The sequence below is a fragment of the Musca vetustissima genome, unplaced genomic scaffold (assembly GCF_032173495.1).
Source record: "Musca vetustissima isolate MV318-11 ecotype Yass unplaced genomic scaffold, APGP_CSIRO_Mvet_v1 utg31154, whole genome shotgun sequence".
In the NCBI taxonomy this organism is placed as follows: Eukaryota; Metazoa; Arthropoda; class Insecta; order Diptera; family Muscidae; genus Musca; species Musca vetustissima.
In genome coordinates this window covers 6,041-19,476 of record NW_026876985.1, presented here as the reverse complement: position 1 = coordinate 19,476, position 13,436 = coordinate 6,041, and the positions used below count along the sequence as shown (strand labels likewise).

At 34.0% G+C, this 13,436-nt stretch overlaps 1 protein-coding gene across 1 annotated transcript; it reads left to right on the top strand.

The window, feature by feature from the left end:
• Positions 1-5,572: 5,572 nt before the first annotated feature.
• Positions 5,573-12,476, top strand: LOC133321516 (polypyrimidine tract-binding protein 1-like; the record flags this gene model as incomplete). Its single annotated transcript, XM_061530600.1, has 4 exons — positions 5,573-5,812; positions 10,930-11,247; positions 11,569-11,854; positions 12,283-12,476. Coding segments are annotated over exons 1-4 (1,038 nt in total), but the record flags the coding sequence as incomplete, so codon positions are not given.
• Positions 12,477-13,436: the final 960 nt, after the last annotated feature.

The following is a 13,436-nucleotide window of genomic DNA, read 5'->3' as shown; positions in this document are numbered from 1 at the left end:
ATTACAAAAAACAACAACAAAACAATAACAAACATTTTTTGTAAATTATTTTTCTTCTCTTTTAAATCTTCAAATATATATGTGCAAAGTTACAAACCTTAACAAGCATTGGTATTAATTTACCAGTCCATTGAAATTCTTCAAAAATTAAAATCGAGAATGGGTGGGGTTCCCTTAAATATTTTTTTTAGGAATCTAGAAGCCTTCTTTAAATAATCCACGTTTACTTCATCCCTTTAATATTTTTAAGAATCTACAAGCCTTCTTTAAATAATCCACGCTTACTTGAACCCTTAAATATTTTTTTTTAGGAATCTAGAAGCCTTCTTCAGATAATCCACACCTTAGTGACCCCTTTAAAAGAAGCCTTCCATAATTAATCCACAGTCTTCCTTAAATAATCAACGCCTAAGTCTTCTCCTACTCTTTTAAACAATCAACGCTTTACTGAGCCCTTGCATTTTTTTTTTAATTTCACGCCATGTTGAGCCCTTAATTAACCTCAAAAATCATTATTTACAATATCCCCGCCTTATTGAGGCCTTAAACGTATTTTTTAAATACATGCCTCTTTAAAATCCTTAAAATTTTTTTCTTTACAATATCCTCTGCCTTATTAAGACCTTAACTAATATTCTTTACAAAATCCGCGTCTTAAAAATTCACGCCTTTTTGCCCTTGAAAAAATAGGCTTTTAAATTGACACACTTGTGACAGTCCTAGCAAAAATATTATTTAAAACATCCACACTTGATTGAGTCCTTAAAAAATATTTTTTTAAAAAAATCTGTGCCTTGTTCGTCCTTGAATGAGACGTTCGTCCCTAATAAGACTTTAGTTTAATTCACCCTTTGTTTAACCCTCTAAAAATATTATTTGAGAAATCCCTTTAGGTTTAGACCTTGAAAGATATTCTATACAAAAATCCGTCTAAACCTCGATAAAAATATTTGTTTAAACTCCAAGCCTTGTTGAGCCTTGAACCCTCTAAAAATATTATTTGAGAAATCCCTCCATGTTTAGACCTTGAAAAGATATTCTATACAAAAATCCGTCTATTTTTAAACATCGAAAAAAATATTTTTTTTACCCCGAGCCTTATTGAGCCCTTGAAAAATTTTTTGTATTGGCAATCTTAACATTTTCATTTTAATTATTCGAAACAATAATTGCCTATCAGCCTTGATTTTTTTTAATAATTCTTGAAAATTCAGGCGCTGGTACAGTGAATATTTTTTATTAGAATTAAAAAATTCTTTAAATTTAAATATTTATTGTCCCTCAAATATAGATTTTCTATAAAATAAATTATTTACTTTGTAACTTTCTCACAATATGCCTCCGTATAAATATTTCCTATCACCTCCCTTTAATTTATGACAATTTTCTTTTTTCTGCAACTGTGTAAACAAATGAAGAAAATCACAAATCTATGAATATGAATAAATCATTCAATTTATTTTACTTTAACTTATTACACCCTGTTCCCCAAGGGTGTTAGTGATTTTTTCTACCCCCACCCCCTCCCTTCTTATTTATATTATTGTTTTCTTTTTTTCTTGCTTACCTTTTTTTCTAGCACCACAAGTGGCAATATACATTGTGACTTTCATACTTTCATTTCGAATATGCTTTGTTTTGTTGTTAGATTGGCTGTATAAAATGACATTCATACGACGTTGTTGTTGTTGCTGACGTCGGCGTCGCCGCAACCATCGTCTTCGTCGTGTGGCATTTTTGTTGTTGCTAACAATTGTTGCGCACACCGCATTGCTACACACCATAGTTTTGTTGTTGTTTCATTCAACACAACAATTGTGTAGTCTCTGTGTGCGTGTGGGTCCTCATATGTGTGAGGGAATTTCTCCTTTCTTTGTTGCCATTTCTATTCTTCTTCCTGGCAAAATAATAAACGCTAATATTATTGTAAGTGTGTGTACAAATATTTATTTATATATGTATACAATTCCTTTTTACGTTTTGACTTTCAATAGAAGAGGATTGTTGGTGTTGTTGCTGCTTCTTCTATTTCCTATGTGAAGGTTGGGGGGTTCCCTATTTTTAACATTCATAGATGTTGTTTTCTTTTCGCATTTATTTTGGTGGGGAGATAGGAATATTTTTCTGTGAGTCTGTGTGTGTTTGAACCTCAGAGGTTTTGTTGGTTATACTTATGGCTACGTGTTGTGTTTTTTTTTTTTTTTTTTTTGCTTTTCGACTTCACATGATGATGATGATATTGTTGATCCCCCTCACGCACGCACGCTTCCACAAATATCACGAGATTTCTGGATGACGTGAGCAAATGGATTTCAATTACATTTTTATAATCTAGGTATGAGTTCGAGTGTGTTTGTGTGTGTGCTAGCGTTTGTCTAGGAATTCAAGTGGTAAATACTCCACACAAATACCAACCAACCAACATACCCACCCAATCCATCCACACACTCCAACCACATGGCATCCTTATATCATCATTCCCATAGACTCAAAACCAAAAATCCATGGCCACCACCACATCAATGTATTATGCTAATATTCTATTTGGCCATGTGTGTGTGTGTGTTTGTACGTTTGTGGGAATTTGTTGCTTTACTCTGTTGCTTTGTGGTAGTAAATAAATAACCAATAATAGATAATCATGTTTAGGAAATATCAATATGTGCCGCAATATGTGTGAGTGTGTGTGATTGTGTGTTTGTCCGTATCTTAACCTATTTTATTTAGTTTAGGATGGCAAAAATGGAAATCAGATAATTTATTTAATAGTTATATGGATTTTTTTTTTTTTTGGTAATTTGCTTAAGGACAAACAAATCTGTTGGGGAATTTTTCTTTTTAGAGCAGGTGGTGGAAGGGAAAAAGGTTTTTGAATTTAAGAGATTATTTATTGATTATAGTTAATAGTTTGAAGGAAATTTTTTGTGAGAATATTACTTTAAGTTATGTTTTATAGACTTCATGATAAGAAGGAAAATTTGAAAAAATGAGGTAAAAACTAAAGTGATGTTATAATATTAGTCGTTCTTAAGAAAAACTTCTATTTATTAGCCGATTAACCAGTTAGACAGACCGACGGAATTCTTTAAATCGACTTCAAAGGTTTTGAAATGGATTTCATCAAAGGAAACATGGGATCATAGCTGAGGATATGAAAATTTATATAATGCCGCAGTATAGGGTCCTGGTTGAGGATATAGTGAGAGGCTAATTCAATACACGATAGTACTCAGGAGCCTAAAAAAAAATAGAAAAAATTAAAATAAAAGACATGATGCGCTGGTGTGGACTTAAAAAACAAATCCATAGTCTTTGAAAAAGCATTTGCAAAAATTTTAATCTATTTTAATTGAAGTCCTCCTATAAGCCTTGAATTTTTTCTTAAAAATCCATCCCAATTTTGGGCACTTGAAAAATAATTTATAAAAAATCATGACCCCTGAACGTATACCCTTGAAAAAAATATTTTTAATATATATATTCAATGTTTTCATCTCTTTTTTATACCCTCCACCATAGTATGGAGGGTATATTAATTTTGTCATTCCGTTTGTAACACATCGAAATATTCATTTCCGACCCTATAAAGTATATATATTCTTGATCAGGGTAAAATTCTAAGACAATCTAGCCATGTCCGTCCGTCTGTTGTAATCACGCTATCTTCTGAAGGAATTGATATTGTCTGCAGGCAGGTCAAGTTAAAAGATGGGATATATCGGTCCTCGTTTAGGCATAGCTCCCATATAACGGTACCCCCCAATTTTCGGTATTTTGGGGTTCTTGACCGTGTTTTTCAACCGAAATGAAATTTGGTACGTTGGGTTCTTATTGCGTACTAAATGTCTCCACAAAAAATTATGAGTATAGGTCCACTTTTTCTGGTAGCCCCCATATAGCGGCAGCTCCTAATTTTTACACCGAATTGGCTGTAATTTAGTATTTTGAGTTCTTAATAGGTACCAAATTTCTCCACATATAACCCCCTTTTTTATATTAAAATAGTTATCTAATTTGTTCCGCGTTTTGGGTTTGGTTCTAAGAGTCTGTCGTAATCATTTAACCTGCGGAGGATATTGAGATAAAGCTAGAACGTAAGGTTCGATGATGAACTATGCATGAACTATAACCTGCATTTAGGCCTAGCCCCTGTGTGGGAGGTATCAGAAGGAGTGGACCGATAGTCCACATCTTCGAACCTGAACTAAGTTTGGAAGAAATAATAAGATAGGCACAGGTTGGATGAAATCAAAATTGTCTGGAACATGGTTCACATTATGGTTTACATAATCGCGTTGGAGAAATAGGTCCGGTATAGGTCCACTTTTTGGTATTTTCCCTACATTTTCATTTCAAGTACCTGTCAGTATATCTATGGTGGAAGGTATCCAAAGTTCGGCCCGGCCAAACTTAACGCTTTTTCACTTGTTATTGTTAAAATGATTATATTTTCTTTCCAATGTACATATGTATGTGTGATATGTCATAACTTCCTCACACATCCTCAACTTTGGGGTTGTTTATTTTTTTCGTTTCCTATTTTCTATGAAATATTTCTGAAATTCCTAAGAGATTTAATGTCATAGTTAAGTTAGTGGTTTCGAAGCTATTGACTAATGTTAAAAGCTATGCTTCTCCAGAAAAACCGGAAATGTCACATCATCTGTCCAGGTTGCCAGGTTGTATTGAAAACCCCCTTTTGCAACAAATTTGTAGCAATGTTTGCTCAACAAAAATTGGAGGTATGAGGCTAGGGAATCAACAAAACAAACCGTGGAATATGCTTTTCGAAATGAAAATATCCTTTTGGGATTTTTTTTTTTTTTTGAAACGATGAAAATATAAAAATATGCATTTTTAGTTTCAATATCAAATATTATATCTCCATTATCATAATCGTTGTCGAAATCATCAAAAATTCCGAAAAAAAAAAATATTTTTTATTGTTAAAAAAAAACTATGACAACAATAAAAGCTTTTAAGTGGAAGTTTGCCAAATGACATAAAGTTTTGCTTTAACTTTCAATTTGATGTACATGGCATTTCAACAACCGAAAAAAAAAATATTTTTTTTCTCCGAAAAAAATATCCTTCTTAAAATTTATAAAAAAAACACGAAATATAAGGATAAAACAGATAATCCCTGAACATTAAAAAAAAGAACTGACAAAAAAAGAAGAAAAACGACAAGCGAAACAACGGCATAAATGAACGAATGAAATTTGTGGAAAAACGTTGTTCAAAACTCCAAAATGACGATGATGATGATGAGGAGTACAACAAACGATATGATGACGACGAAGAATAAAAATGCAGTTGTATATAAAAATAAGTAGGGAAAACAAAAACAACAAAAACTTAGTTATTTATGCAAAGAGTATTAAATAAACCACAAGCAGTAGCGGCAAACTTAATACACACTTAAGTTTTTCGGATGGGGAGGGGAAGAATAATGGAAGGGCAGCAAGTCTAGCTGAGGGTGTCAGTGTGTGTGTGTGTGGTTGCAGTGAAACAATAATGCCACTACTCAGTTTCTTTTAAGAGTACTTCTGCCATTATCCCATCAACAGATATGAAATACAGCAACCACAATAACAGCAACAATGGTGAAAATACAAAGGAAAACGAAGAAGCAATAGCCAAAGCAACAAGGACATGTTTGCCGGTGCTGCTGCTGCAACACATTTTCCACTGGCATCCATTGCGGGCGCCAAACCGCCACCATCAACAAATTGATGGAATTGTTACCCCCAACAACAACAAAAACTATATTTGTATTCTTTACAATATCAACAAAGCCAAAGAAGAAGAAGCCAGTCAACCATTCTGTCGGGGCTCGCTTTGCTTCTGAAGGTAACAACCAACAACCCGCCTGCATAAAAAACAATGACAAGTGGATGCTTTTATTTAAAGTTTCATAAATGTGATTGTTTTATGCTTTTGTGTTTGTTTACCACCACCATGAACCAGAAAGACGAAGAAGCAGCACCGTGTCGACCAAGTGACAGGAATAATAGAAAACAAAGAAGCGACAGCTACAACAACAACACACAGAGCAACAAGTTGGGTTTTGATAATAAAATAGAAACAAAAAAGTTTTGTTGTTTATTTTTTTCAACTAAAAGAAAATATTTATTTTCATTAAATATAAAAAAAGTAAATTTGTTTGGGAATAGTGTCAAAATATGATGAGGAACATGGACAAAATCCTGACTGTTTACTATGGTGGAGGATTTGTTTATAAAAATAAAAAATACTAACTAGCATATGCCCGCAACTTCGTTAGCGAATGTAGGAAATATTTAAACCTGTATTAACATATTATTTTATTTTCAAAGCAAACTGCATATGTCAAAAAAACAATCCACACATTAATATCGACCATACATTAAGTTTGAGTACCATTTAGTACCAAATTTCATTATTCGAGCTCTAAAGGTCCACCCAAATCCAAATTTTTCATTTAGCACACATTATTTCCATAAAAAAAAAACTGCCTATAAACCCTAATCCTACACCCCCACAGTGATCCTAAATCCAAGTTTCAGGATTCCAACTCTAAGTACGAATTTCCAAAACATCCTACATACCCCAATCCTACACCCCGACAGTGCTTCTAAATCCAAGTTTCAGGATTTCAATTCCATAGGTTCACCCACAATTCAATGTGTACCAAATTTTGTACACAGTAGTACCAATTACAAAACTTCGTATATAGTACGAATTTCCAAAACTTTCTACATGCCCCAACCCTACACGCCGACAGTGATTCTAAATCCATGTTTCAGGATTCCAACTCCATATGTTCACCCACAATTTAAATTGTACCAAATTTGTAAATCCAAGTTTCAGGATTTCAGCTCCATAGGATCACGCACAATTCAATGTGTACCAAATTTTGTACATAGTAGTACCGATTACAAAACTTCCTATATACACCAATTCTATACCCCCACAGTGATCCTAAATCCAAGTTTCAGGATTTCAACTCCATAGGTTCACCCACAATTCAAATTGCACCAAATTTCGTACACAGTAGTTCTTATTTCCAAAAACTCCTTCCTACCCCAAACCTACACTCCCACAGTAATCCTAAATCCAAGTTTCAGAATTCCAAATCTTATGCTTCACCCATAATTTAATTGTAGCAATTTTTAGTACACAGTAGTACGAATTTCCAAAACTTCCTACATACCCCAACCTTACACTCCGACAGTGATTCTAAATACATGTTTCAGGATTCCAACTCCATAGGTTCACCCACAATTCAAATTGTACCAAACCTCCATCCTACCCCAAACCTGCACTCCCACAGTCATGCTAAACCCAAGTTTCAGGATTCCAACTCTATCGTTGCACCCGCAATTTAAATTGTACCAAATTTAGTACATAGTTGTACCAATTTCCAAAACTTCCTACATACCCCAATCTACACCCCCACAGTCATCCTATATCCAAGTTTTAGGATTCCAACTTTATCGGTTCTCCCACAATTCAAATTGTACCAAATTTAGTACGTAGTTGTACCAATTTCCAAAACTTCCTACATATTTTAATCTTACACCTCCACAGTGATCCTGACTCCAAATTTTATGATTCTAGCTCTATTGGTTCACCTAAAATCCAAATTGTACCAAATTTAGTACCATTGAATACCCATAAGTAGTAATTTCTTAAACTGAATACTGACCCTAATCCTACATCCCTACAATGATCCTTACTCCAAAATTTGTTGTTCCAGCTCTATCGGTTCACCCAAATCCAAATTGTACTAATTATAGTACGATTTAGAACTTTTCGTACACATAAGTAAAAAGTTTCCAAAATTACGTACATATCCAAATCCTGCACTCCGACGGTAATGTTACTTTCAATTTTCAGGATTCCAGATCGATTTATACCTCCAAATCAAATTTGAGTACACGTTTTCCAAACTTTCAAGATTCTAACTACAGCCGTTTCGTCTGGGCGTAGATGAATCGTTAAATCAGTCAACCAGTTTCCAGGTTTCCCCCAAATCTTAAACTTTCCGAAAAATTCTCAATTTGTTTCACCTTACCTTTCATTCCACAAATCGCCATCTTTAAGCATTGCAAATATAATTGAATCCCAAGATGAAATCATCCATTTTTATTGTATTACGCGTTCGGCGTTCTATTTCGCCAAACACACACACTCTCACACACACCCATATAAAATAACTGATCGGACGTATTGAGTTTGTGGCCAAACAATTTGCCAGGTTCGAACAGCAACACAAACACACATAAAATATATGGTGGAACGAAATGAATCCTTACGGATGCATTTATAGTCCACCATCGAAGAAGAAGAACAAAAACATGATACAAAAAATATGAGAAAAAAATGCCAAGACAGGTAAATATTGTTAGCATCTTTTCGCCGACGACACACAACAGAATCTCATGGAACGATGTCAATGTTTTTGTTGTTTTTGTTCTTGTCATCTCTTTTGCAATTCTAATCAATTTTTATTATTGCTTCAGAGTACAACACAAAGAACAACATTTCACGAAAAGTTAAATCTATGTGGAGGTTCTCCAGTAGAGCATTTGCCGAACTGTCTGTTAGTCGCTGTGTGTGTGTTTTAGCAAGGTTTAGTGATTTTTTTTTACATAAACACATCACGTCCTTTGCTCGCTCACTGACACTTTTTCTATCTCTCTGAATTGCTACGATGATGACGATGTGTGTGTGTGTGGGCGATTCACCACACTCAAGAAAGGACTTTGTGGCCTTTATCACACATTGACTTGGCTGAATGCCGCCTGGCTTGGCTTGCCCTGTCTGTCTGTATGTCAGTCTTCCTGTGTTCTTCTAGTGTTTATTTATTTTTCGTGGTTGCTTGGGCGCCATCCATGTCTCTGTGCGTAAAACGGGAATCACACGCTTGGGTAATATGTTCGTCATGCGTTCACTTTGTCATAGCATGAATTCTAGATGTGTGTCACTGTGTGTGTGTGTGCGTTTGTGTCATGGAATGTTTACCTAACACTGATGGTGGTACGTGGTTTCACTGTCTGTCTGTCAAGTTTACCTTAAAGTTAAACAGTTTGTGACACCATTTTTCCTCGAAAATGTTGCGTGGCCCAAATTGTCACCTGTGAAAAATCAACAATGCAGGGGGGAATAACTTAACTTCCGTTTTCCATTAAATTGTTTTCCGATCAAGGGCCATGATTTTTGAGCTATGTCTTATTTATTGGCTTCCTACCCTGTTTGTCTGTCTGTACCTACCTCATGATGATTGTTTTCCTAGATAAGAAGATACCAGCATTCCTTTAAATCAATATTGAGGTGTGATTGATTTGTTTCCTTTTCATGTTGTGGGTGAGTGGGTGTGTGTATATGCCTGTCTCTGTACCATGCTGAGATTATGGAATTCCTGGCAAAGGGAATGTCTCAGAATTTTAGGATTTTTTTCTTTTTGCGGCGAAAAAAATAAAACTTGGGTGCAAAGACAAAGAAAACTTTTTGCACCCTGAGAACAAGTGACGCAGCCAGGACCCTTATAATCCTTAAAAGAAACTTTCTTTGACTTGACCACACAAAACAAATAAAAAGTTTTTTTGTTCTATCCCTTTTTTATTTTTTTAAGGTATGGGAGTTCTATTCCTGATTTTGGTTTTTAATTCCCTTTGCAAAAAATTGTTCGGAAAAAATAAGTCTAGGAAAATTGGGAAATCTCTGGGAAAAGTAGATTAAGCTTTTAAGTAAACATTACAAGGAAATGGTTTTTGCGAAAAGCAACAAAAATAACAACAACAAAAAAAAAGAAAACATGAATTGGCGATCAAAAAGTTCCACCAAAAAAATAAAACATCGAAATATAAATTGGAACCTTGTGGAACATTGAAAAAATATTCTTAAAATAATACACGCCTATTGTGGAACCTTAAAAAAATATTCTTAAAATAATCCACGCCTATTGTGGAACCTTAAAAAATGTTCTAAAAATAATCAAATATTCTTAAAATAATCCACGCCTATTGTGGAACCTTAAAAAAATATTCTTAAAATAATCCACGCCTATTGTGGAACCTTAAAAAATGTTCTAAAAATAATCCACGCTTTTTGTGGAACCTTGAAAAAATATTCTTAAAATAATCCAGGTTTTGCTGGGCCAAGAAAAAATATTCTTAAAATAATCCAGGTTTTGCTGGGCCAAGAAAAAATATTCTTAAAATAATCCAGGTTTTGCTGGGCCAAGAAAAAATATTCTTAAAATAATCCACGCCTATTGTGGAACCTTGAAAAAATCTTCTTAAAATAATCCACGCCTATTGTGGAACCTTGAAAAAATCTTCTTAAAATAATCCACGCCTATTGTGGAACCTTGAAAAAATCTTCTTAAAATAATCCACGCCTATTGTGGAACCTTGAAAAAACTTCTTAAAATAATCCACGCCTATTGTGGAACCTTGAAAAAACTTCTTAAAATAATCCACGCCTATTGTGGAACCTTGAAAAAATCTTCTTAAAATAATCCACGCCTATTGTGGAACCTTGAAAAAATCTTCTTAAAATAATCCACGCCTATTGTGGAACCTTGAAAAAATCTTCTTAAAATAATCCACGCCTATTGTGGAACCTTGAAAAATATTCTTAAAATAATCCACGCCTATTGTGGAACCTTGAAAAATATTCTTAAAATAATCCACGCCTATTGTGGAACCTTGAAAAAATCTTCTTAAAATAATCCACGCCTATTGTGGAACCTTGAAAAAATCTTCTTCAAATAATCTACGCCTATTGTGGAACCTTGAAAAAATCTTCTTAAAATAATCCACGCCTATTGTGGAACCTTGAAAAAATCGCTCCTCCGTATAAAAAATTAATTCGAAATCTTAACCTAGTTTTTTGTAATATTTTTAACTAATTTTTGTTATTTTGAATTTTTCTTTGCAGGGTGCTTTGGTACCATGTGAATATCGCATACAGTCACCGGCCTCCGGTTCTCCATTGCCCTTGTGCGCTGCTGCCAATGCAAATAGTGGCACCAATGCCGCCGACAGCACTGCCGTTGCAGTCCTGCAGAACAATACAAATGCTGTGAATTCGTTAACGGGCGGCAATGCCAATTCTGCTGGCGGCCCCAATACGGTGTTGCGTGTCATTGTCGAATCTCAATTGTACCCCGTTTCGTTGGATATTTTACATCAGATATTCCAACGTTTTGGCAAGGTTTTGAAAATTGTCACCTTTACGAAGAACAATACATTCCAGGTGAGTTGGGTGAAAAAATACGAAGTTTTATGAAGAAATAAATACCTAAGAAGAAGGAGGATAATTTATAAGATCCCAAAAATGAGGTCCTTGCAGCGGATTTAATATTCGTGAAAGAAATTTTTAATTTTAAATCTCAATTATTGGGACTTAGCACCGCTGATATAAAATTCCAAAACTTAGGAGACAAAATCCTTCTAAAAGTTTTCAAACCCCTCTTCTAAATTTCTTAGAACTTTTGGAGCCTTACAACCTTTATGCTGCTTACTTCTTTTATCAAATTTCATCGTTATTTTTTCTATTTCATATTTTTTTCTACAGGCCCTCATACAATATCCGGATGCACATTCGGCCCAGCATGCCAAAACCATCTTGGATGGGCAAAATATCTACAATGGCTGTTGTACGCTGCGCATTGACAACAGTAAAATGACAACGCTCAATGTGAAATATAACAATGATAAGTCACGCGATTTTACAAATCCCTCATTGCCACCTGGCGAACCTGGCGCCGATATTATGCCCACCGCTGGCGGTTTAGTGAATGCAAATGATTTGCTATTGATAGCGGCCCGTCAACGGCCCTCTCTAACAGGTGATAAAATAGGTAACACTTAAACTTTCCTTTTCATTTTGTTTCCTGTTTTTATTATTTTTTTTTTTTCGTTTTTTGTTTTGTTTCCGAATCTACTTTTAGTTCTTGATACTGTTTTGAAGCTTGTAATTAATAAACAAATTCATTTTTTCATATATTTTTTGCCACCATTTTAACCATTTAAAAATATTTATTTACTAACCCCCAAAACATAACAACATGCATCTTGTTACCAAAATCAAAACTACATAAATTTTGGATGCTAACAATATATTTATACAAAATAATATAATAATAGTAAAAAATAGTAATTAGAGTAATGTCAATAACATGCTAATTTTTCGTAAAATAATAATATAATTATTTAAATATTTTTATTAATATTAAACAATTTTTTCCTTCTCTTTTTATTTTGCAATTTTCCTTCCATGATTCTGCAGTAAATGGTCTCGGTGCACCCGGTGTGTTGCCACCATTTGCTTTGGGCATCGGTACACCATTGGCCGGTGGCTATAGCAGCGGTATACCAAATCTAGGCGCATTTGCTCTTGCCAATAGTGGCGCCCTGCAAACAGCTGCTCCTGCATTGCGCGGTTTCTCCAATGTCTTACTTGTTTCAAATCTAAATGAGGAGGTTAGTAAAACAAAAATTATTTTTTTATTTTAAAAATATATATAAAACTATTTTTTTAATTTATCAAAATAGTATATTTTGATATTTTTGTAGCAATGTATTTTTTTTGGTTTTAAAACATAATTAAAATATGACATATATACTTTTATATTAAACATGTATTTTTTTAGAAAATATTTAGTTCATATATACACTTTTCGAAATAAGTCTGCGTATAATTAGAATATACAGTATCCAGTAAATATTTTATAATTTCAGAATTTAAAGAACTAGATTTATACATTAATCTCAAATATTTCTCCACTTTCGATCTCCCAGAATTATTCATACAAAATGCATTAGTAATGCTGTAAATTCTTCTCTTGGAAGCAATTAATCTCTTTATGATTAGGCTGCCATCTATCGTTGCCTAGAAACAATGCATGCTTGCTTTTTGACTTGGTTGAAGTCCTTACTTCTGTTGGTGTTGCAATTTTCCCTCCAGTTGACACAATCTCCTGCCATTTCCTACTCATCATTCCGAATTTTATTTGACCTTCGAATTTTATAAAAACATCCATACATAACTCCCTAAATATATTGTTATAAAATCCATTAGAAGTCCACCAAAGACAGGTCTTCGAATTCAAAATTCGCATGTCTTTAAATTGTTTATTCTTCTTAAAACATCGTAATCTTACTCGTTGCTTACTTCATGGTTTTTGTTCAACCTTAGTAATTTATTGGTCTGCTGTAGCCTTTCCTAGGTTATAAGGCTGCCATCTATCGTTGCCTAGAAACAACGCATCCTTGCATTTTGACTTGGTTGAAGTCCTTGCTTCTGTTGCCCTTGCAATTTTCCCTCTAGTTGACAAAATCTCCTGCCATTTCCTACTCATCATTCCGAATTTTATTTGACGTTCAAATTTTATAAAAACATCCATACATAACTCCCTAAATATATTCTTATAGTCCACCAAA